This window comes from Heterodontus francisci, chromosome 4 (assembly GCF_036365525.1).
Source record: "Heterodontus francisci isolate sHetFra1 chromosome 4, sHetFra1.hap1, whole genome shotgun sequence".
Classification (NCBI taxonomy): domain Eukaryota; kingdom Metazoa; phylum Chordata; class Chondrichthyes; order Heterodontiformes; family Heterodontidae; genus Heterodontus; species Heterodontus francisci.
The window spans coordinates 68,966,923-68,990,096 of NC_090374.1; the positions used below are offsets into that span (position 1 = coordinate 68,966,923).

Here is a 23,174-nt window from a genome sequence, read left to right on the forward strand (position 1 = left end):
CAATGGCCAATTTACCTATCAACCTGCAAGTCTTTGGCTGTGGGAGGAAACCAGAGCACCTGGCGGAAACCCACGCGGTCACAGGGAGAACTTGCAAACTCCGCACAGGCAGTACCCAGAATTGAACCCAGGTCGCTGGGGCTGTGAGGCTGCGGTGCTAACCACTGCGCCCCACTTGCCTGGATGACTGCAGCTCCAACACTCAAGTAGCTTGACATCATCCAGGACAAAGCAGCCCGCTTGACTGGCACCCCATCCACCACCTTCAACATTCACTCCCTCCACCACTGATGCACAGTGGCAGCAGTGTGTACCATCTACTGGTGCACTGCAGCAACTCATCAAGGCTCCTTCGACAGCATCGTCCAAACCTGCGACCTCTACCACCTAAAAAGACAAGGGCTGCAGACACGTGGGAACACCACCAACTACAAGTTACCCTCCAAGCCACAAATCATCCTGACTTGGAACTATATCACCTTTCCTTCACTGTCACTGGGTCAAAAACCTTCCTAACAGCACTGTGGGTGTACCTACACCACATGGACTGCAGAGGTTCAGGAAAGTGGCTCATCACCACCTTGTCAAGGCCAATTAGTGAGGGGTAACAAATGCTGGCCTTGCCAGCAAAGCTCAGGAATGAATTAAAAAAACAGTCTTGAGATCTATTTGTCAGTATTTTTCATATCTTATATGTTCCATAGATTAGCAGATTTATGCAACAGCTTAATCCGGCATTTACCATTTTGGATGAGAATTACAATAATATTTGAAAGTTTTATATTCTAAAATTGTTTTCAATAATATTCTACATCTCTAGGCCCTGGTGTTTTAACTGTTGGGGCAGATGCTGATGGGAGGAACAGATTTGCAGGACTAATGCAAGATGTGAGATTATATGTTTGCAAGCTGAACCAAGCAGAAATCCATGAAATTCATGCTACTCTGGCAAAGACTGACCTGCACCCAATATCGGGATACCTGGAGTATAGACAGGGAGAAAAAAGGAAATCATTTATAGTTGCTGCAAGAGATGACAGCGAAGTGGAAGGAGAAGAATTTTTCACGTTAAAAGTGACCACTGCACATGGCGGAGCCAGAATATCACAGGATAATACCACGGCCATGCTACGAATACAAAAAAGTGATAATGCCAATGGATTGTTCGGTTTCACTGGGACCTGCATTCCACAGGTGAAATTTATAGTTTTATATTGCTGAATATGAGCCTAACAACTTCAGGCAATTCCAAGGTGTAGGATTTTAGCTCTGAGTCGAGGAATTTGAAGCCTTTATATTTAGAATCCTGGAAAATAAAAACCTATAGGGTGAGGAAGAGGCTCTTCTGGCCATTGTGTCTGTCAGGATTCTCCATTCGAGCAATCCAAATCTATTCTGACTGTGCTGCTCTCTGCCCCCCCCCGCCACACCCCCTACCCTCAACTTAAACTTAAGGTACAAGTATTTATTCAGTTTTTCCTTAAAAGGTTCAATGACCTCTACTCCAACTATTCCCCATTTCAACCTGTTCTATGCTGCAACAATTCAATGCATAGAAAAATTCACCTAACCTGTCTTAATGACAATTTTAATTCAGTGACCCCAACCACTGACTCGCAACCACAGTCTATTCCTCTTCCTCCTTCAAGAATTTTCATAATTTAAGACACCTCTAATAAATCTCTTCATTGTGTTCTCTGCTATGATGTAAATAATCCCAGTATCTCAAGTCTCTCATTGTAACTATAGACTCTCATCTCTGGTATTATCCAGGTATTTCTACATTTTATGGTCTCTATAACTTTAATGTTCCTCTTATAATGGAATGCACAATACTGCAAAGCACTGCAGTAATTCTAATTGTGGCCTACTTGTTACCTTGCACAAATATATACAAACATATGTAGATTTTTCTTCTGAAATCCATGTATTCATATTATATATGCAGTAACTTAATCAAAAACTGTATTAAATTTGTCAAACATGAATTGTCTTTAGTAAAGATATTATCTCATTCAACTCTACGTGCTGAGAGTTTTGATCTGGATTCGAAGGACCCCAAAGTCCTTGGTTGCCTTGGGAATTCAGCCTAGATGCTACTTTTCGACCTCGCAGAACTTGCAGCTTTTGTACTGGGCCCCAAAATAATTTCCCAACAAAGATACCTGATGCCAGGGAGGTTACCTTATAATGCATGCTCTTACTTCCCTTTCGGGAAATATGAAACTTTTCAATTCAACTCTTTCTGCCTCTATCAGTGTAATAGGGTGCCACTTCAATTTGGCACAGTCTACTTGGGGTGAGATATTCTGCTGTCCACACAGAATATTAAAATAATCCTGTTACAAGGATTTGGAACAGGGTTAATATCCTTCCTAGTCAGCAGCTGGAGTACCACCCTGGCGGATACTGGCAGTGGAGCAGTGCTCCAAGCATTCCGGCCCTTAAGCGTTCACCCATTCATATGAACATATGAACAATAGAACTTGTCTGTATTCTCCCTCCATTTAAATCCCAAATGTTTTATGTGTGAATATTTTTTATTTTTGAGCAACCTACCAGCAAATCTTTATTTTGATTTTCTCTTGCAGACATCTGATGAGGGATCTACAATATCATGTGTTGTTGAAAGAACAAGAGGAACTTTAGACTATGTCTATGTGAAATACAGTATCACACAAATTGGATTCAACAACAGCAATATTAGTGATCTTGTCAATTCAAGTGGTACTATTGCCTTTCATCCCTGGCAAAGCTCAGAGGTGATGATAAATCTAACCCTGAAGATTAATGTTAGGTGCTGTGGTGGGCAGCACTTTAGAGGACCAACAGGTGGTACAGTGTAGCTGTAGGCTATAGAATTATCCAATATTATTATAGCATCTGCCCAATTATGCTGGCATGAAGCCCAAGGCATTAGCATGCCACTGCCATGCTTCGGGTGACATGTGGGCAATCTATTGCAGCTCGATGGTTCTGGGAGGATAGGAAATTGATTGCCTACTGCAATGAGCAGATTGGACATGGAAATCCTGGAGGAATGTCTTGAACAGCATTGGGGGGGAGTTTTTTTTTGGGAAGACCAAGGAGGAGCAGGTGTGCTGTTTTTGAACAGCCACCTGGGTCCCTTTAAAGGTCACAGGTTATGCATCTCAATGCCTGGTACAATTAGGTGGAGCATATGTGGTAAAGCTCCATTTATTTGTACCTAAAAATTGCAATAGAGTCCTGCAATTGAGCCATCTGATCAATTGGAGCCAAAAAAAAAATTAAAAAACTCTTGGTCAATTTAGTGGAAAGACGAATCTGGGAAATTTCTTTTTGATGTAAATGTGTTCAGGCATTTGTTGCTTCCATTCTTCATGGGGAAGATTTCCACTGCCTACATTGCAAATGTGTTCATAAAGAATATATTTATGATATTGCTGCATCTGGTGCACAGGGGATATTCTCTTTGTTTCATTTATCTTGCCTACTTAAAATTCTGCTATATAATTGTAGTTGGAGCAAAAACATTGAATAAATAAAAAGTGAAATTAAGTATTGATATTTTAAAATTGGTTCTCAACAGCTAATGTTCAAATAAAACATGGCATTGACAGTGATTATTCCTAATTTGCCAGCTGAATTCATTCCTTGGGGTGTTAAATTCTGATTGTGGTGTTTCTGCTTTTTATGAAGGTTTTGAATGTGCATGTTGTAGATGATGACTTACCTGAACTTGCTGAGCACTTCATAATTTCACTGGTTTCTGCAATATCTGGAGATGGAAAAATGGGCTCTACTCCAACTAGTGGGGCCAGTATAGACCCAGAGAAGGCCAGCACAGAAATCACTATCAAATCCAGTGACCATCCAAATGGTAATTATGCTGTAAAATGTACATTGTATATGTCAAACTAACAATGATTTCCGTTGTATAGCTAATGATTATATTATGATTGAAAATTAACTAATTGGGAATGTGTAATTTGAAGAGTCAACACTCTTATATACTGAGACTTGCACCATTTGAAATGAAAATTCATGTTGATGTTAGCTGTGCAGTATTGCATGGTGCCTATTTGATGTTGATAGAAGTAGATTCTATGCACTGTTATTCTGAAGATTGCATGTTAGGGTAGTCGTACTTACTATTTGTCAGCATAATGAATACTTAAGTGGAAAACACCCCATATGTCAAGGCGAAAACATAACCATACATGTTGCATTGCTTGTTCCCATATGAAATTGGTATTGTTGCAGAGTCTATGGTTTAGCTAACTGCTGACGGGTGAGCGGCTATGAACATTTTTTTATGTTATGGGAACCTCAGTTAGTGCAATTGGCAGAGGAAAACGGTAAGACCAGGAAAAGGCTACACATGATATTGGGTGACACATAATGTGAACTACCTGGTTCTCTTGGTATGCAGCACAAAAGGTATATTGTACCCAGCATTGCTGCCTTGGCTGCTGAAATTGACCTGCCTAACGATGCTGAGGCTTGAAAGATTTAGCTGAGTGGGCAAATAGAAGGCGGCTGAACAGACAGTCTGACTGTTAGCGATATACGAATCTGGGACATCTGCACTCGGTGACAGTGGAGGGCACAGGGAAGAGGGGTTTCAGGATATAGTAGAGAAAAGAAGTTGGGGGTTATCTTTGCGGCCATGATGATGCTGGAGCACTGTATGGTTTTGGCAAAGGAGTGTGTGGCCGCAAAGTTTTTGATGTAGTTCAGCTATTACTGGTGAGCAATGGCTAAACCACTTGTGCACCAGAGATGCTCAAGTCGGCGCTCCTTGAACTTGAGGGGGCAAAGTTGCGGACCACGAGTGAATGAACTGGGATGGGAGAAGGCAAAGGTGAAGAAAGAACTTGCATTCATAAAACACCTTTACTTCCTTAGGTTGCCTCAATGCGCTTCATAGCCAATGATTTACTTGAGGTGTAGTCACTGTTGTTATGTTGGCAAACACAACAGCCAGTTTAGCAAATAGCAAGGTCATAAGTGGCAATGAGCTAAACATTTAATTAACCTATTTTATTGTGTTGTTTGAGGGATAAATGGTAGCCTGGACATCTGGAGAGCTTCCATGCTCTTTGAAGGGTGTCATGGCTTTGTTGGCAGACAGAGCCTTAGTTTAATATGCTATCCAAAAGACAGCATCTGTGACAGTGCAGTACTTCCTGACATTCCCTGTCGCGGGGCTTGAACCCATCACTGTCTGAGAGGCAATAGTGCTGAATAGTGCTAGTGCTGAAGCTGTTTAATACATTTTACTCAGATGCTTCCCCTTTTGTGTTTGCTGTCTCACACTTAATGAACTACATACTATTTAACGTCATGCCTACAGTTGGACAAAGGATAAAAAACAAAAAAAACTGTAGATGCTGGAAATCTGAAACAAAAATAAAAATTGGAGTAATTGCATAGCAGGTCAGGCAACTGAAACAGTTATCTACAAGCAATAGTGATTTAGGGCATGGAAAAGCTTTTTCAAAGTAACAAGTGTTGAAAACAAGACTTAAACTGCACAGAGTTCATATCATGTCTTACAATAAAATTTTTCAGGTTTATTGCAGTTTTCTACTAAGCAACCACCTGATAGAAACACAATTATCACCCCTGCACTGTCCATACCAAGCATCACTGTGAAGGAGGAGGTTGGTCTACTCAGCTTGTTAGTGGTCCGTGCACAGGGTCTTTTGGGAAATGTCATGGTAGCGTACCAAACTGTTCCCCTGACAGCTGCCAGTCCATCTGATTATCAGGTGAGTTGAAAACCACTTTTAAAAAAAAAAATCTTCTCATTAAGTCTTAAGCACTTTTCTCAGTTGGATTAATGACATTATAGTGACTGTATCAGAGCCATTAAGTAAAACAAAACCTAAGAAATGTTATTGTATTCAAAATATTATCTTAATTACCCAAGGCAAGAAAGGTCTCAGACTCACAGCAAAGGGATTGGAGTACAGGAATGAAGAAGTTTTGCTACAGTTGTACAAGGTTTTGGTGAGACCATATCTGGAGTACTGTGTGCAGTTTTGGTCTCCACATTTAAGAAAGGATATACTTGCATTGGAGGCGGTACAGCGAAGGTTCACTAAATTGGTCCCTTAGATGAGGGGGTTGTCCTACTCAGAGGCTGAGTAAATTGGGCCTATACTCTCGAGTTTAGAAGAATGAGAGGTGATCTCATTGAAACATGCAAGGTTCTGAAGGGACTGGATAGAGTAGACACTGAGAAATTGTTTCCGCTTGTTGAAGAATCTAAAACACGGGCACAGTCTCAGGATAAGGGGCCAATTATTTAGGACTGAAATGAGGAGAAATTACTTCACTCAAAGGGTTGTGAATCTTTGGAATTCTCCATCCCAGAGGGTTGTGGATGCTCCATCATTGAATACATTTAAGGCTGGGATACACAGACTTTTGGTCTCTCAGGGAATCAAGGGATATGGCGAGCAGACGGGAAAGTTAGTTGAAGCCTAAGTCAGCCATGATCATAATAAATGGCGGAGCAGTCTCGATGAGTCATATGGTCTACTCCTGCTCCTATTTCTTGTGTTCTTGTGTAAATGGAATAGATTCAGAACACATCTAGCAGCTCAAAACTGGGCATCCATGAGGTCCTGTGGGCCATCAGCTGCACAATTGTATTCAACCACAATCTGTAATCTCATGGCCCAGCATATCCCTCTCTGTACCAATACCATCAAGCCAGGGGACCAGCCCTGGTTCAATGAGGAGTGTAGGTGAGCAAGCGAGGAGCAGCACAAGGTATACCTAAAAATGAGGTGCCAAACTGGTGAAGCTTAAACAAAGGACTACATGCATGCTAAACAGTGGAAGTAGCATGCTATAGACAGAGCTGAGCAATCCCGTAACCAGTGATTCAGATTAAAGCTCTGCAGTCCTGCATGTCCAGTCGTGAAATGTGGTGGACAATTAAACAAGTAACAGGAGGAGGAGGCGACTCCACAAGCATCCCCATCCTCAATGGTAATGGAGCCCAGGATGTGCGTACAAAGAATAAGGCTGAAGCATTTGCAACCATCTTGAGTCAGAAGTGCCAAATGGATGATCCATCTTTGCCTCCTTCTGAGGCCCCCAGTATCGCAGATGCCAGTCTTCAGCTAGTTTGATTCACTCCACATGATATCAGGAAATGGCTGAATGCACGTGATACAACAAAGGCTATGTATGAGCCCTGACAATACCCGGCCGTAGTACTGAAGACTTGTGCTCCAGAACTTGCTACGCCCTTAGCCAAGCTGTTCCAGTACAGCGACAACACTGGAATCTATCCAACAATGTGGAAAATTGCCCAGGTATGTCCTGTCCATAAAAAGGAGGACAAATCTAATCTGGCCAATTAATGTCCCTACTCTCAATCATCAGCAAAGTGATGAAAGGTGTCAGTTACAGTGCTATCAAGCGGCACTTACTCAGTAACCACCTGCTTACTGATGCCCAGTTTGAGTTCCACCAGGACCACTCAGCTCCAGACCTCATTACAGCCTTGGTTGAAACATGGACAGAGGAGCCAAATTCTAGTGGTGAGGTGAGAGTGACTGCCCTTGACATCAAGGCAGCGTTTGCCTGAGTGTGGTATCAAGGAGCCCTAGTAAAATTGAGATCAATGGGAATCATGCGGAAATTTCTCCATTGATGGGAAGCTTACGTAGCTCAAAGGAAGATGGTTGTGCTTGTTGGAGGCTAATCATCTCAGGACATTACTGCAGGAGTTGCTGAAGGCAGTGACGTAGGCCCATTCATTTCAGCTACTTCAATGATCATCCCTCCATCATAGGGCCAGAAGTGGGATGCTAGCTGATGATTTCACAATGTTCAGTACCATTGGCAACTTTTCATATAATAAGTGGTCTGTGCCCACATGCAGCAAACCTGAGGCTGGATTTTTGCTGTGGGGGTAGGAAATGGAAGTTGGGACCGTTTCCGGGTCCCAAACCCATCCCCAGGGTAAAATCATCCTTGAGTTTTATGGGGACGCCCGCTTAATTGCTATGGAGATGGGTTTGGTTAGCAGCTGCGGGGGTGGGAATGTAAGCGAGACTAAAGTGTGGGCCCAATTTAAACTGACCGCAGCAGCCATTACTGTGAGTGCTGTTACCGTGTACTGGAGGAGCATTGAAGTCTTGAATTGCACAATAGCTCAGCAGAACCAGAGGCGTGGAATCGGGGGCAGGCTAGCCCCTCGATTTTCAGATGTGGACCTGGAGGTCTTGCTGCAGGGTGTGAGGGAGAGGAAGGAGGTCCTCTTCTTGGAGGGTGGCAGGAGAAGGCCACCCACACAGACAAAGAAAGTGTGGATGGACTTTGTTGACACAGTCAGAAGATGTGTGGCCAGAAGAAGTTGGATCCAGTGTCGGAAGAAGTTCAGATACTCTCTGGCAAAGTGAGTGCTATCCCCAACCCTCAGGACAGGTCTCTGGATATTCACCCCCCAGCAGACACACCAGCTGAGGAGCCTCAGTGCGCATGCTTCCCTGAATATGGGAGGTGTGTGTGCCCATGGCGCTTACTGACCTCTCAGAATGGCAGTGCCACAGTGCTGCTGAGGACCTGTAACCACTGATACATGCAGCTTCTAATGAATAGGAGTTACTGGCACTAGCAGTGCCATTTCCCTCTCTTTGTTCTTGCAGGAGAAACAGGCACATAATGCCTGACAGAGAGGGCCCACATGGGTGGGAAGGGGTCCCCTACCTTCAAGTCATCACACCCATTGGAGGAGGGAGTGATGGAAATAGCCAGGATCGCAGACCCTGATAACGTAGGCCATGGCGAGATGAGCACTCATGGTGGAGATGATGATTAGAGATGGCAGTGCGCTCATTAAAGGGGTGCATTGCACTCCACCCCATCCGACAGCATGTCGAACGCTGAGTTGCATTGGGAAGTCTCAGCACTGCAGAGGGTTCTGCTCTCCAAGGCCAGCTCTCATGATCTGTTCTTGTGTCTCCCACAGGTGCAGACGTTGAGCCAAGGAGGCCTTCTTCCTCACTGCCACTGGGCCAAGAGGAACAGCAAAGTTCTGAAGAAGTAGTCACACCTTACAAGTGCACCGTTCACCAGCGCAGATATACAGTTACCTTGGTGAACCCTTGCATGCGTTTAGATATAGTGGCATTGGGTGAGGAGCATGGCATTAGGGTGCAGAAGGAGCAGAGAGAAGCGGAGTCTGCAGTGGACAATTCCCCTTGGAGAAGGGAGGATAGACACAGCCCTGTGCAGCTGGGCACAGATGCAGGGCCTCAGAAGTCACTGGAAAGGAAGCTTTCTCTGGACCAGCAGCACGAGATGCGCTCCCAGATGTCAGTGTTCCCTGAGGCAGTGTGGAGTCATGGGCAGAAAATGGAGGAGTCCATCTAGCTCATGTGCTCCACCATGGTTCAGGGTTTTGAGCACACAAGTTCCTTCATTCAGAGAGTGGCCAAACTTATGGAGAGCCACATGCAACAGCACTTGGAGTGCATGCAGAAACTGCTGACTGATGTTCACAGGATGCATGTCACACTCTGTAGCCTGGACCGGTCAGTGGTGCTGACAGCAGAGATGTTTGGAGGGGATGCTATTTGCGCCCCAGCTGGTGCTCCCCTCCAATCATCTGGAGTGCCAGCCAAGGGCTCAGGATGTCACCAAGGAGGATGAGGATGCCACCCCTGACAAGCTGCCATCATCATCATCATTGGCCTCCGTGACTTCTCTGACAGAGGGAACGTCTGTGCAGCAGGGCCCAGTGATGGAGACTGTCTCTGCACTGATTCAGGTGCAGCAGCCTCTGATGATGCCTTCATGGGCACCTGTACGAAGAGGACGACCGCTATGTGCATCTCAGCCACGACCTGAGACCAGTGAGCTTGCTGCCTCCACCTCCTCCAAGGTCACAAGGAGAGCACCGGAAAGAAGTGGCGGAACATGGAGTCCACCGCGTCACGTGGAGCACTGAGTAGTTCACTGGGTGTCATCTTCCTGTAACTGTGCACTGTTTTCCTTTATGAGCACCATGTAAATAATGTAACTTGAAGCCAGACATATGAGACTCCTTTTATTGATGGTGGGACAAGAAAAGAAGTATGAGATGATTAAGGAGAGCAAGAGTTCCTCAACGGTGATGACAAAACCTCTGGGCAAATGTGCACCATCATTGGCAGTAAGAGTTTACATGTTCCATGCTGCGCCTTCAAGAAAAGTATTAGCACAGTCAACTCAAAGTGAGTTCCAGACCATACTGTTCATCCTGGGTCAGAGGGGCTCAGTTGAAACATTCCTAAATCAGATGACCCCTGGCATTCATGGCATCCAGATGAGACCTTTGTGTCTAGCACCATGTCCGGCCACCTTTTATTGTGCGGCTGGCACACCTCAGTGTTCTGCATTCTCTTCTTCCATGTCCTGCTTCTCTTCTTCCTCCGATGAACTGTGTCTTTGCAGGGCCTCACTGTCCTCAAGATGAGAAAGATGGCTTTGGCTGTATAGCCTCTTTCTGGGGCTCTTGTAGAGGGGTAAGTGGCTATCAAGTAATATCCCTTGTCCCCTAGAATCCATTCACAATCTTTGGGGGTTGGAGTGAAGAGCTGTGGCAGCCTGGACTTGTGGAGTATGAAGGAGTTGTGGCAGCTTCCAGGAAAGTGAGCGCACACATGGAGGAAGCTCTTGCCGTGGTTGCAGACTAGCTGAATATTGAGGGAGTGGAAGCCCTTCCTGTTGATGACTATCACAGGCTGGTCATTGACTGCCTTGATGGCCACGTGGGTGCAATTGATGATGCCCAGCACCTGGTGGCGAAACCCACTGCTCTGTAACCCTGCAAGGCCTCATCTGTCGTGAAATGAAAGGGCTGGACAGCCCTGGCAAATAGAGCACCAGTGACCTGCGAGATTCAGTGGTGTGCAGCCGTTTGTGAGATGCCATCAAGGTCCTTAGCTGGTCCTTTGAAGAAGCTCGAAGTGAAGAAGTTCAAGGCCACAGTGACTTTGAGGGCTACAGGCAGGGCATGGTGACTAGTACTGTGGGGTGTGACGTCTTCAGCAACGAGGGCACAGATGTCTGTGACCATCTGCCTGGAGAGTTGCAGTCTCCTCTGGCACTGGTTCTCAGTCATCTGCAGTTAGCACCATCTTCAGTGGTAGATACTATGCTGAGGGTATGGCTTCCATTTCCGTCCTCCCCCTCATTTCTCTCCCCTGTCCTGATGGCTGGGGCTCTGTCCCTCCTCACCATTAGACCCAAAATATGAGAGTTGTGCCCCCATTGCCAGCTGCTTCTGTTCAGGTGGCCCCCCACAGTTGCGCTTGACAGCCTTGCCTTCTGCTCTTGTGGCCCCACAATGCAGGAGGGTGATGACCCCCAGCACTGTTCTAGCACTTACTGCCCACTCTCCCACCACCTGCACTGCACCGATGACACTGTTTCCTGATGACCGAGTCCACTCTGCGCCGTTGAACCTCTTATGGGGCCCAGCTAATTTGTTGCGGCGGTCATGACTGACTCCCCATTGTGTACCCGCCTCCATTCAGCTGGTCTTGCCCAGACAGCGCCTGCAGCCCATGCCCCTTGTGAAAATCACAACTTCCCCTTTAATAAGCTTGTAATGAGCTATTTAATCATCCTAATTGGCCTTGGTTATGGATCGGGTGGGATCATGGGGCCACCATCACCCCTCCAAGCCCCGATGAATACGGCCGGTGCTGGGAATGGCATTGGGAAACTGGCATGCCAACCGGCACCAACATTTTGGACCGCCACCCGCCTCTGTTCCCTTCCCCAGCAGGACCCGAAAATTCAGCCCTGGACAACATTCAGGCTTATGCCGATGAGTGGCAAGTAAAATTCACACCACACAAGTGCCAGGCAATGACCATTTCCAACAAGAGAGAATCTAACCATCTCCCCTTGACATTCAATGGCATTACCATCGCTGAATCCACCACCATCAACACCCTGTGGTTTACCATTGACCAGAAACTGAACTGGACCAGCCACATAAATACTGGAGTTAAAAGAGCAGGTCAGAGGCTGGGAATTTTGCAGTAATTCACCTCTTGACTCCCCAAAGCCTGTCCACCATCTACAAGGCACAAATCAGGAGTGTGATGGAATACTGTCCACTTGCCTGGATGGGTGCAGCTCCAGCAACACTCAAGAAGCTCAATGTCATCCAAAGCGAAGTTGCCCACTTGATTGGCACCCTATCCACCACCTTAAACATTCAGCCCCTTTTGTTCCACATCTGCAATGTGTACCATCTACAGCAGCTTGTCAAGCCTCCTTCAACAGCACCTTCCAAACCCACAACCTCTTCCACCTAGAACAACAAGGACAGCAGGTGCACAGGAACACCATCTGCAAGTTTCTCTCCAAGTTATACACCATCCTGACTTGGCAGTATATTGCCTTTTCTTCACTGTGGCTGGATCAAAGTCCTGGATCTCCCTTCCTGACAGCAGTGTGTATGTATGCACCACAGGGACTGCAGTAGTTAAAGAAGATGGCACATCACCATCTTCTCAAGGGTAATTTGGGATGGACAATAAATGGGCCTTGCCAGTGACACCCACATTCCATGAACGATTTGAAAAAAAAAAATACACACTCATCCAGTAATTTTGTGATTATCAGTATGACAAGTGACCATGCTGTGATCAGCATTGTTTTTACTTTTCTATTGAATGAGGTTTAATGGATTGGGGAAAGAGATACTGCCAAGCCCCCTACATTTAATTGACCTCAAGAAAAGCACCCATGCTACAAAAGTGTAGTTTTCAATTTTTCAGCCATTCTTGACTTTTGTTTCCTTCCATTTTCTGCTAGTTTTCTCCCTTTCCCTTTTCTTGTCTTGACCTTTGCTTGACTCCTCTCCAAGGTATAGTTTCATGCGGGCCCGATCTTCGTGATATCTCAGTCAAGTGGTCATTCTTTCTATACAACCCAACATGCTAGTTTACTGTGAAGGCATCATAGCTGACTTGATTTTGTACTCGCCTAGCTCCCACACATCTGTACTTTCAGCTGGATAATGGTGAGCTGCAAGGATCCTGACCGATTGTCTGCTTTCTTTCTCAAATATCATGCCTTCACTCATGCCTTGGCTGAAGTAAGCTAGCTCAGCAAAGACCAGTGAATGAACTTAGGACCTTTCTAGCCTGTATTGGCTATATTATTCACTGTCTTAACCAACCGAAACATTTTGGGGTAGAAATTGAACCTCGTGTAACCTGCTTTGAGATGAAGGTAGGCCATTTCTCAAGCATATTTAGTGGTCACCTTAAAATAGGCATTGGATCTCTTACATATGTAATTGAGGGGCCTGATTGTTTTTGGCCCCCTTACAGAAATTTGTCTGCAATTCTTCAGTGCCTGCCAACAAAAAATTTGGGTTTTTAAAATTGCAAAAATGTTACCATGGAGCCGGAAGGAGCAGGAGTGCCCCACTGACTCTGCAGTATTTCTGATTGCCCCTCTATTGCCTTACTTACCTTCAGTCCTGTATTGGCGAGGCAAGCAGCTTGACTTTCATGCAGGCAAAGTGGGCAGCTTGCATGTGCAGGTGTGACAGCTGGCAGCTCTCCCAAGTACAATCAAGACCGCGGCCCAATGTCAGCCCGACATATATTGCGGTGATTTTTGTACTTTCAGACCAGTGTGGATTCAAACCTCAGCCCCAAAGTTAAAAACACCAAGAAATATGTCACTCAGTTACCAGTAGTTTTTTTAAATCATGATTATCATTGTTATTGTTTTCTTTTTTAGGGTAATCTAATAAATGTCTGAGATTTTTCAGAAAATTGATCTTGACAAATGTTTTTCTGCAGTAAAAAATGCAAATACCAAGAGACACGAGTTAAAAATGAGGAAGTTAGGAGTAACCAATGACCTCCTGTATGGAAAGGGCATTCGGATTGTGGCATAAGTTACTCGGGAAGATTATTGAGGCAAACAATATATAGACACATGGATCCTTTTCAAGAAAGGATTGAGGGATCTAAATAGAAGATTGAAGGGTGTTGTACAAAAAACACCTAACTATATCTGTTCCTGAAGGGTTTAATTTTTTTTTTAACTAAATAAAATCCAAGAGTTGTATTTTCAACATGGAGACAAGAAACAGGCACCGGGTCTGGTTTTGGGTCAGAAACCTGCCTCCTGTGGGAAAATGATTCAGATTGCAATTTTGAAATGGGTGAGCCCTTAATTGGTGTGGAGACGGGTTTCCTGTGCATTTAGAGTAAGTGGGATTGAAAATGGTGGTGGGTCAGACCAAGTATGGGACTCATGTAGACTTCCATGGCAGCTATTGCTGAGGCTGCTGGTTGTCCTGAGGGAGAGATTTGCCTTCCACAGCACCAGAGGGAAGCGAGATGTCATAGGGGAGCAGGAGGCCTGGCACTAGGGGATTGCAGACCCTCGCTTCATCAATGCCCACCTGGATGAAATTCTGGAGGCTGTGAGGGAGAGGAGGGAGGTCCTCTTCCCAAATGGTGGCAGGAGGAGGCCACCTTGCCGTTCAGCAGGGCACCTGTCTGTTCAGAGTTATCCCCCTCCTCTCTCTCTTCCTCCTCTCTTACCTCCTGCACCTCCCCTGATGAGCTGTCTCCTTCCAGAGCCTCACTGTCCTCAAGGTCCACACCTCTCTGTAGGGCCATGTTGTGGAGAGCACATAAGACCATCACAATGACCGAGACCCTTGCAGGAGGGGATTGGAGGGTGCCACCTGACTGATCCCAGCACCAGAATTGGAACTTCACAAACCAATGGCCTGCTCAGTGGTTGGCCTGCTGAGCAGGTGGCATTGGTTTTTTCACCTCTGTGCCTCTGTCTGGGGCTCCCATAGAGTGGTCAGTAGCCATCTCCTCAAGGGATTTCCCTTTCCCCTTGGTTCTATCCGTGCACTTTGGGGGATGGAGTGAAGGACGGAGGAAACTTGGAATGGCTGAGGATGAAGGAGTCATGGCGGCTGCCAGGAAAAGGAGTACACACAAAAAGGCAGCTCTTGTAGTCATGGACCAGTTAGATGTTGAGCGAGTGGAAGCCCTTCGTGTTGATGGCTGTCACTGGCCGTGTCGCTGGGTACCTTGATGGCCACATGGGCACAAGCGATGATGCTCTGCACCTGGGGGAATCCAACAATAGAGGCTGAGCCCCTTGCCCTTGGTGCCTGTGCAGGCCCATCCATCAAAGTGGGTGTAGTCCCTGCCCTCTTGAAAATGGCATCCATGACCTGCCTGAAGGCCTGATGAGCTGCTGACTGCAAGACCGCACCTTGGTCCACAGCTGATCCCTGGAATGATCTGGTTGCTTAAAAAGGGTGACGTAGACCTAGATGGCTGTAGATAGGGGACTGCCCTGGGGGCCATGAGGCCTCAGGTCAATGTGAATCAGAGCACACAGGATCACGACGATCTTGCCTGGATAGTTGCAGGCTGCTATGGCACGGGCGCTCTGTCATTTGCAGGTAGCTGACTCTTGGGCTGTCCACCCGATGTCGTGGGTAGCGCCTTCCTCCCCTTGCAGCTCCCTGCTGTGCTCCTCTGGCCTCCTGCTGACAAGGAGGTTGCATCTAAACACCCTCAGTTTGGTTTTGTGCATTCACTAGGCCGTCCCCTGCCAACCGCAGCTGCCCAAGTGATGCCAGCAGCCTCAAGTCCCTCTGATTTCCAGCCACTCACCACTGAGAAAAGCAAGTCTCACAGCTGTAGCAGTGGCCACTCAGTGGCACTATTGAAGCATCTGAGTTTTTTTTGCGCCTCTGCTGTCTTTCAATCAGCCCTTCCCATTGACATCATGGCCCCCCTGCTGTGTTCACATCTTGAACACCCTGTCGTGTTTCCCTGTTCCCCATGGTGTCCTCTACGTTCCCAGCCTTTAAAAATTAACAACTGCTGCTGACAAGCCTGTTAATGAGCTCTTCGATGAACTCAAAGGCTATTAATTTGAAGTGGGGCCTTACCCATTCCCTTGCAGCCGGCATCCCCTTTAAAAATGGCATCGTGTTCCACAAGAAATAGGAGCAGAAGTAGACCATATGGCCCATTGAGCCTGCTCCGCCATTCAATACGATCATGGCTGATCTTGGGCTTCAATTCCACTTTCCTGCCCTCTCCCCATATCCCTTGATTCCCTGCAAGACCAAAGATCTATCTATCCAAGCCTTAAATGTATTTAATGATGGAGCGTCCACAACCCTCTGGGGTAGAGAATTCCAAAGATTCAGAACCCTTTGAGTGAAGTAATTTCTCCTCATCTCAGTCCTGAATGATTGGCCCCTTTACCCGAGACTGTGCCCCTGTGTTCTAGATTCCCCGGCCAGCAGAAACAATCTCTCAGCTTCTACCCTATCAAGCCCTTTCAGAATCTTATGCGTCTCAATTAGATCGCCTCTCATTCTTCTAAACTCCAGAGAATATAGGCCCAATTTACTCAGTCTCTTATCACAGGACAACCCCCTCAACCCAGGAACCAATTTAGTAAATCTTCACTGCACTGCTTCCAGTGCAAGTAAATCCTTTCTTAAATGTGGAGACCAAAACTGCACACAGTATTCCAGGTGCGGTCTCATGAAAGCCCTGTTCAATTTTAGTAAGATTTCTTTATTCCTGTACTCCAATCCCCTTGCAATAAAGGCCAACATGCCATTTGCCTTCTGAATAGCCTGCTGCACCTGCATGTTAACTTTGTGTGTTCCTTGTACGAGTACCCGTAATTCTCTCTGAAAATCAACACTTACCAGTTTCACAACTTTAAAAAAATATTCTGCTTTTCTATTTTCATGACCAAAGTGAACAACTTCACTGTTACGACCAGGTGAGAGGGGTCTCGGGGTTCCCTCTCAGCAGTTGCCTGGTTTAACCATAACAGGGTTTAATTTTTTAAAAAAACACTGTGTTTTAGCTCCCTCTTAGTGAATCCTTGTTCACCACTTTCCAGTTGTAGGGCAAAGAAATCAATTCAGACAACCTTTCTTAGATTTTAAACAAGAACTGGAGAAGTTTATTAATCTTAAACTCTAATCTGGTTACTGACTACGAATAGGCGACGCGACCACGCTAACATGCATACACGATAGGCATACACGCAGATAGAGACAGAAAAAGTAGAAGGAATAAAGGGGAAAAGTTTGAGGCAATATCCGGTAGTTCCAGTCCTTTAAGTTCAATATGGAGTCTTTGGTTGCCGGTACTCCTGCTGTCCATTGGGGTCCAGGTCACGCTTCAACTTGTTTCAGTGTCGGAGTCTTTTCTCTCTTGAGGTTTACGTCTGTTCCGTGGGTCCGGTGGCTTGGGAGAAAGCGAGAGAGAGAGAGGGAGGCTTCCTTCTTCCAGCTTCAGTTTCAACTTCCTTCCATGTTTCTGTGGCGCAATTCAAAAAAACCCAGGTTTCCCAGCAAGTTAGTCATGTGACTAGCTGGTTTGACCACTTCTGTTTGTGGATTCTGCCATCTTAGCAATCATCCTGGAATGTGAGTTTCCTCATCTTTAATGTCTGATGATCAAAGCCCATTGTGGGTTAAATGGACCAGGGAATAGTCCTTTGTCTCCACAAACACTGTCTGTTAGTATGCAAATGTCCTTCGAGCCAAGTGTCTGGTGATTTTTTAACAAGTAATTTCTTCACTCCAGCGACAGTTTAAAATCAATGTTCATATGACAAAATTAATATGCCTCATTCTTGGCAGGTGGGGGTCTGCATGACATTCACACTTCCCTACATTATACCCCATTTGCCATCTTGTTGCCCACTCACTTAACCTGTCTATATCCCTTTGCCCTCCCCGCAGTTTGCCTTTCCACCAAGCTTTGTATTGTCAGCAAATTTAGATACATTACTCTCTGTCTCTTCATCCAAGTTATTAATATAGCGTGCAAATAGCTGAGGCCTCCGGAGGCAGTGGGTCCCAGTGCCGATTTCCATGAAAGTGATACTCAAATTGCACTCTCCTCTGTTGCCACACTCATCAGGCTTTGAAAATCTAGCCCCAAGTTTTATTCAAATTCCACTTGCAATGTATTACTGCCATGGTCTGATATTTTGTACATTACTGCCTGAATTGAATGCACGGTGTAGTACTGCCAGAGTTTCATTTGCAGTTGTACTGTCACAATCCCGTTAATTTTATACTTGACTAATATTGCAGAATGGTCTGCTGATACAAAATGTGTTACTAATGCAACAAACAAATTATGGGGAAAATAGAAGGATAAAGACCAGCAAATGACCCACAACATTGTAAGACTTCCAACGTAAAAGCTTGAGTTTTTTTTTGAATTTTGAAAGCTGTTTTATAAATGCATCGCCATTTAAGAACCTTTTACATTTCTAATATTTGTCAGTTCTGAAGAAGGATCACTGACCTGAAACGTTAACTCTGTTTCCCTCTCCACAGATGCTGCCAGACCTGCTGCGTATTTCCAGCATTTCTTGTTTTTATTTCAGATTTCCAGCATCTGCAGTATTTTGCTTTTAATTGATCCATTTAAGAACAATCTGGGCACTTGTGCCTTGAAAGTACTCTTCAAATATTGGTATACAGATACTTAAAACAATTGAATTAACACCACTATTAAAAAAGTGAAATAAGGAATTTCATGCACATGCATTAAGTATCCATATGCTACAATTTGAAAATCGTAATTTCAAATAACTGAAGACCAGTTGTCGCATCAATTGGATAAAAATCTATTAAACTGATTTCTTGTGTGATCCCCACTATCATTCGATAATTGATTGCATTCATCATTTGGGTAAGTATCTGATCACATTCCATCAAACAGTGGGACACTGAGAAATTACTAATAGATTTAAATTTGTTTCTAGGATACAGCAGGCATTCTGGAGTTTAAGCCTGGAGAGCAATATAAATACATAACAGTAAATATCACTGATGATTCTGTTCCTGAACTGCCAAACAGCTTTAAGATGGTGCTACTGAACACAGAAAGAGAAGGTAAGGATCAATAGCAACATTTCTGGTATGCAACAAATAATATTTTCATTCCTTAATTTTCTTAATATGCAGGGGCAAAGGGATCATTTTTTAATTTAATATAATTTTAAGATAAAAGATGAAGGCAACATAATGCTATTACACAATTTACCTGTAACTTGCTTTGGCATAATTTAGTTGAATAAAGGCTCACCAGTTTCCACATGGTGTGTTTCCAATTTAAGCTGCGCCTTGTTATGCTATGTGTAGTTTTTAATCCTACGTAAAAGTGTCCCCCAGTTGCTTCATTTTGTTCAGTCTGCAAAGTTGTGGGAAGGTTTCTGAAATCAAAGCCAGCTCCCTGCATGTGGCATAATTGTAATGTTTGAGATTGTTTAAACCTTTTGCATCTGTGTTGTGGTATATGTCATTCCATCTTAATTTCTGATTTTCTACCCAAACTGTAAATCTTCCCAAGTTAATAGAAAAGACTATAGGGCATTTATACTCCTCAAATAGTTGGACCTGATATGTGCTGTGATTATTTAATGTTTCCGTTTAAAATAAAACTATCTTATAAAAAGGCTGTGTCTGATCTTTCAGCTGAATCAGTGGTTCATTTTCTCCTGTTGATTGCTTTATCTTTTTTGTGTGTGTGAATGTGCTGTGTGTTTATTTTTGAAGTGGCTGAACTCTTTGGCATAGGTACCAGCGGTAGTGGTGATGGTGAGGTGGAGTTCTTCCTTCCAGCTTTCCACATACGTGGTAAGAATCTACCGTCTATCATGTATTTATGTTTGTTCAATCTTTCCTATGATGTTTACATTTAGTTCCTAAGTAAGCATTACTAGCGATTGGGATGGATGATGAATGAGGTGAGCATTAGTGAATCTGATGGTCTTTTCTCACCCTTTCCCTAAGTTATACATCTGGCATCTGCATCCATTTTCAATTCACTGGAATGTACATGTCCATTTATTCATGTTCTGCTAGTCTCAGTCACTGAGTTTTGAATAATTATTATGTAGAATTAAATTTTCTGACCGCCAAGTTCTTGTTAGCAGAAGAATTATTTTCCCAAACTATATTGCAGCCCTAGATGATCTGTTGCGTCCCTGGTGCTCGGGTCAAGGATGTCATGGAGAGGCTGCAGGGCATTCTGAAGGGGAAGGATGAGCTGTCAGAGGTTGTGGTACACATTGGTACCAACGACATAGGTAGAAAGAGGGATAAGGTCTTGCAACAAGAATTTAGGGAGCTAGGTAGCAGATTAAACAACAGGGCCTCAAAGGTTGTAATCTCTGGATTACTGCCGGTGCCACTTGCTAGTGAGTATAAGAATAGGAGGATAGAGCAGATGAATGCGAGGCTGAAGTCATGGTGCAGGAGGGAGGCCTTTAGTTTCCTGGATCACTGGGTCTGTTCCTGGCGAAGGTGGGACCTGTACAGGTTAGACGGGTTGCACCTGAACCAGAACGGGACTAACATCCTTGCTGGGAGGTTTGCTGGTGCTGTTGGGGGGGGGCGAGGGTGGGGGGGTGTGGTTTAAACTAATTTGGCAGGGGAATGGGATACAGAGCGGAGGTACAGTAGGGGGTGATGCACATCCAAATATAGAAGAGAAATTAAGTCAGTTTGGAAGGCAGAACAAATATAGACCTGTTAAGGCACAAGCGAATAATGCAAGGCTGGATTGCATCTACTTTAACGCAAGGTGTCTTACAAATAAGGCAGATGAATTGAGGGCGTTGATTAACACATGGGAATATGCTATTATTGCTATCACAGACATGTTTGAGGGAAGGGCAGGACTGGCAGCTCAATATTCCAGGATATAGAATCTTCAAGCGAGACGGGGAGGGTGTAAAAGAGGAGGTGGCATTGCACGATTGATCAAGCAGTCAATTATTGCAGTAAGGAGGGATGATATCTTAGAAGGTTCCTCAAATTAGGCCATACGGGAAGAACTTTAAAACAAAAAGGGGGTAATCACTTGATTGGGAGTGTACTACAGGCCTCCAAATAGTCAGGGAGAAATAGAGGAGCAGATGTGTAGGCAAATCTCAGAGAGGTGTAAAAATAATAGGGTAATAATAGTAGGGGATTTCAACTTCCCCAATATTAACTCGGATAGTCTTAGTGCAAAAAGCTTAAAGGGGGCAGAATTCTTAAAGTGCATACAGGAGAGCTATTTGAGCCAGCACGTAGAACGTCCTACAAGAGAAAGGGCAATACTGGACCTAATCCTAGGGAATGAAGCAAGACAAGTGGTAGAAGTGTCAGTGGGGGAGCATTTCGGGGATAGTGACCATTGTAGCTGGATGGCAAACAGCTAAGCATCTGCAAAGCATGAAGGGAAAAATAGCCAGCCTTACACAAGGACAAGGACTGTGAAACAGCTGCAGTTGCAATTTAACGAACCCAGCCTGCTGAATAGGCAGTGTGTGATAAGATGTGTGAGACTGCTATGGTTGCGAAGGTTGCTAGACAAGGATAGATAAGAACAAGGCCAGCAGATGTATTCTGTCTTGCAACTAGTAGCTCAGTAAACGAATGACTCCAAGTCATGGGTGTACGTGACGAAGGACATTTTTGATGCTGGGAGCAACTGGATAAAAAGGGGAGTCTAGGAGCCTCTGCAGCGAAGACCTGCAGGAACAACCATCGCGGAAGGGAACCTTGAGTCCGGGATTCAGTGAAGAGAATCCATTGGGAGGGAGACTGATGACCTCGCCTCGCAACGGGTAGTATTTAAGTCCAAGCCGTGAGTCTTGTGATTTATTGTAACAAGTAACAAGTAGTTTAACCAGTGAAATAACGAATAGCTTAATAAGTGATTTAAGTATCAATAAAAGTGTTTATATGAAGTATCTCGTGTAGGTGTCTTTTGTCCGCCACGTACTGACGCCTACACGAGATACTTCGTACAAACACTTTTATTGATATTTAACTCACTTATTAAGCTATTCGTTATTTCACTTGTTAAACTACTTGTTACTTGTTACAATAAATCACAAGACTCATGGCTTGGACTTAAATACTACCCGTTGCGAGGCGAGGTGATCAGTCTCCTTCCCGATAGGTTCTCTTCACTGAATCCCGGACTCAAGATTCCCTTCCGCGATGGTTGTTCCTGCAGGTCATCGTTGCGGAGGCTCCTAGCCTCCCCTTTTTATCCAGTTGCTCCCAGCATCGAGAATGTCCTTAGTCACGTACACCCATGACTTGGAGTCATTTTTTTACTTAGCTACTAGTTGCAAGCCAAAATACAGCTGCTGGCCTTGTTCTTACCTATCCTCGTCTAGCAACCTTCGCAACCGCAGCAGTCTCACACATCTTATCACACACTGCCTATTCAGCAGGCTGGGTTCGTTAAACTGCAACTGCAGCTGTTTCACAGTCCTGGTCCTTGTGTAAGGCTGGCTATTTTTCCCTTCATGCTTTGCAGATGCTTTGCTGTTAGCCATCCGGCTACACCATAACTCTGTAAGATTTAAGGTAGTTGTGGAAAAGGACAAAGATGGACTGAAAATAAAGGTACTGAATTGGGGGAAGGCCGATTTCAATATGATAAAATAGGATCTGGGCAAAGTACACTGGGAGCAGCTACTTGTTAGAAAGTCTACATCAGACCTGTGGGAGTCATTCAAAAAGGAAATAGTGAGAATTCAGGGCCAACATGTTCCCATAAAGGTGACGGGTAGGACCAACAAGTCCAGGGAATCCTGATTTCAAGGGATATAGAGGATTGGATAAGGAAAAAAAGGAGGCCTATGGCAGATTCAGGGGGCTGAAAACAGTGGAGGCCCTCTAGGAGTATAGAAAGTGTATTTAAAAAAGTAATTAGGAGAGCAAAGAGGGGGCATGAAAAGCACTGGAGGGCAAGATAAAGGAAAATATTAAGGAATTTTATAAGTATATTAAGGGCATGAGGATAACCAGGGAAAGAGTAGGGCCCATTAGGGACCAAAATGGCAATCTGTGTGTGGAGCCGGAGGACATAGGTGATGTTTTAAATGATTACTTTTCATCTGTGTTCACTATTGAGAAGGACAATGTAGTTGTGGAGATCAGGGAGGGGGATTGTGACATATTTGAACATATTAGCATTGAATGGGAGGAAGTATTAGCTGTTTTAGCAGGCTTAAAAGTGGATAAATCCCCACGCCCAGATGAGATGTATCCCAGGCTGTTATGTGAGGCAAGGGAGGAGATAGCAGGGGCTCTGACACAAATTTTCAAA

General features: G+C 44.8%; 1 protein-coding gene across 1 annotated transcript in view; it reads left to right on the forward strand.

Moving 5' to 3' along the window:
- Positions 1-23,174, forward strand: part of adgrv1 (adhesion G protein-coupled receptor V1) — an 810,104-nt gene that overhangs the window by 146,499 nt on the left and 640,431 nt on the right. The window contains exons 20-25 of the mRNA XM_068029668.1: positions 821-1,194; positions 2,592-2,762; positions 3,682-3,862; positions 5,557-5,756; positions 18,823-18,952; positions 19,616-19,696. Of these exons, the coding sequence (XP_067885769.1) occupies positions 821-1,194; positions 2,592-2,762; positions 3,682-3,862; positions 5,557-5,756; positions 18,823-18,952; positions 19,616-19,696 (1,137 nt within the window). The remainder of the gene's footprint in view (positions 1-820; positions 1,195-2,591; positions 2,763-3,681; positions 3,863-5,556; positions 5,757-18,822; positions 18,953-19,615; positions 19,697-23,174) is intronic.